The sequence below is a fragment of the Leptopilina boulardi genome, unplaced genomic scaffold, assembly GCF_019393585.1.
Source record: "Leptopilina boulardi isolate dan_hultmark-lab unplaced genomic scaffold, ZJU_Lbou_2.1 LbouV2_93, whole genome shotgun sequence".
Classification (NCBI taxonomy): Eukaryota; Metazoa; Arthropoda; class Insecta; order Hymenoptera; family Figitidae; genus Leptopilina; species Leptopilina boulardi.
The window spans coordinates 1-2500 of record NW_026138042.1 but is presented as its reverse complement, the minus strand read 5'-3'; the positions used below and the strand labels follow the sequence as shown (position 1 = coordinate 2500).

At 50.9% G+C, this 2500-nt stretch overlaps 1 protein-coding gene across 1 annotated transcript; it reads left to right on the top strand.

Annotated features, from left to right (window-relative positions):
- Window positions 1–1116: 1116 nt before the first annotated feature.
- Window positions 1117–1726, top strand: LOC127290876 (uncharacterized; the record flags this gene model as incomplete). Its single annotated transcript, XM_051319696.1, is given in 1 exon segment — window positions 1117–1726. A coding segment is annotated over 1 exon segment (560 nt), but the record flags the coding sequence as incomplete, so codon positions are not given.
- Between the last annotated feature and the right edge of the window lie 774 nt (window positions 1727–2500).

Sequence of the window (2500 nt, the reverse complement as noted above, 5' to 3'; positions counted from 1 at the left end):
CGTTTTATACCCGAGCCCTTTAAAAAATCAGAGCCGCCAAACCCGCATCTCGGACAGCCTGCGCTGACGTTGCAGTTTGCTGCAGCCATGCCAGAGACACGAGACGGAAAGAAGCGTCCCAGGGAGGGAGGAAGCCCAGAGGCCGATCCCCGGCCTACCAGTCCAGTGGAGAAACGTGTCAAGCGAAAGGAGGATGCTTGTGTTGACCCTGGAATGCTGTCAAAAAATGGAGAACCGGCCCCAAAGGGGGGTCCTGGAACGTTTCTTGAGGTCGCCTCAAGGCCAGGGACAGCGGATGGCGATGGCTTCCAGGCTGTCGTTAATAAAAAGCATGAGGCCAGGAAAAGAAAGAAGGCCTTAAAAAAGAAAGCACCCGAGCCCAAAACTTCAAGGCTCAGGACCACGGAGGCAGTTAAGATTTCGGCGAAAAATCCAGAGGAGTACGCCGAAATCTTGAAGCTGATGAAAACTTCGGTTAAACCAGAAGAAACTGGCACCGAGGTCCTGAAAATTAGAAGAACGTTTAACAAAGAGGTTCTTCTTGTCGTGAAAAAAGGTGGAGAGACCTCTAAATTTGCGGGGGCGATTACTTCGGTTTTGCATGACAAGGCCGAAGTGAGAGCTCTTGTAAGTAAGAGGTCGCTCGAGATAAGAGATCTCGACGAAACCACGACCGAGGAGGACGTTCTTCTAGCCTTGAAGAAGAAGCTCGGGAAGACGGACCTGGATGCGTCGTGCCGCCTTTTACCACGTTTTAGTGGTACAAAGGTGGCGCTGATCCGCCTGACTGAGGTGGAGAGTGACTCTCTTCTGAAATTGGGCAAAATTCAGATCGGGTGGATAAACGCCCCAATCAGAGAGCATATGGAAGTAGCAAGGTGCCTTAAATGCTTGGGTTACGGTCACGTTACCCGAGCTTGCAAGGGCCCCGACAGAACCAAAAACTGTCGGAGATGCGGCGAGGAAGGTCACCTTGCGAAGACCTGCACTGTCGAGAAACCAAAGTGCTTAACGTGCACAGATTTGGGGAAGACAGCAACGGACCATGTCGGTGGAAAAACCTCATGTCCGGTTTACAAACAGGAATTGCAGAGGCTTAGGAGGGCAAACCCTTAAAGTTTCTGCAGGTCAACCTGCACACCTGTAGGGATGCACAAGCTCTTGTGATGCAAACTGTCAAGGAAAAAGGGGTGGACGTTCTGTTCTGCAGTGAGCAGCATCGAAAGAACGACCTTGCCCCTTGGTACCAGGATAAGACAGGAAGAGCGGCTGTGCAGGTGTGCAACCCAGATCTGCGGGTTGACAGATTCCTGGAGACGTCCAGCGGATTCGTGTGGATAGAGGTGGCAGGCTTGCGTATGTATAGCTGTTACTTCTCCCCAAACGATCTGCTGGCAGACTTCGAATCCGATATGGATGACCTCGAATCGAGCCTTAAAGAATCCACGCTGGATGTCCTCGTCACGGGCGACTTTAATGCGAAGTCGCCAGAGTGGGGTGAGACAAGGCTCGATAAAAGAGGAAAAATGATCGGCGAAATGGTCTCCAGGAACAACTTTCTTGTTGTAAACCGGGGAACGACATGGACGTTCAGGAGGGATGCGATCGGATCCATTATAGATCTAACGATCGCATCCTCCAAAATATTTAGCCGCATATGCGACTGGCGGGTCTCTGAGGATTACACCGCAAGTGACCACCAGTACATCGAGTTCTCAGTCTCAGTTGATCTTTAGTTACGACCAGGTCAGGCTTACGTAGACCCTCCCTGGTTTTTATGCGAGGTTCAAGATGTACTGAACATCCTCTCGCACGTAGTCTTTGAGCACAGTATTTGACCACCGCGTCATGCCGGGCAATACGTGCTGCATGCGTGCGGTGACAGACCTGAAGGACATGATTGAGGGTTTCCGGTGCACGATTTAAAGTGACCGGATCAGAACAGCCTGCTCTGCATCCCCTATCACTAACTCGCCCTCGAGAGGTTCTCGATCTGGTAGGTAAAGCACTTATTCTCAACCGGCAGGAATTTATGAAGTCCCTGCCAGTCAAAAACCTCGTGCCATCGCTCACCCAATGATGTTGCCCACGAGTAGCAATTGAATCTCTGAGGCCACATCCATCCACTAAAGAATGGAGTTTTCCAGCCCAGAGTTTCCTAACATCATTGAGTGATACCAGCCGATCCCCCCGATCTACTAGTCTGCGTTCACAGATAGCGATCTCTTTTTCAAGGAACGAGTTAGCCGCACCGATGTTTTCTGTGCGTAGTCCTTCAAGTCGTCGTTTCCGCAATAAGGGAGCCATCCATCTCACCGAGGGAATACCCAAACCACCGTCTGCTACTGATGAATGGAAGTAAGCCTTGGGTGTATCATGGGGCAAATTCAGCCATCCACGCACAGCCGATCTTACGGCAATATCGACTCTGTTTAAGGAGCCGATAAGTACGTAACCCAAGGCCAACTGATGGTATAATTTCGGGATCAGGTTACAACGA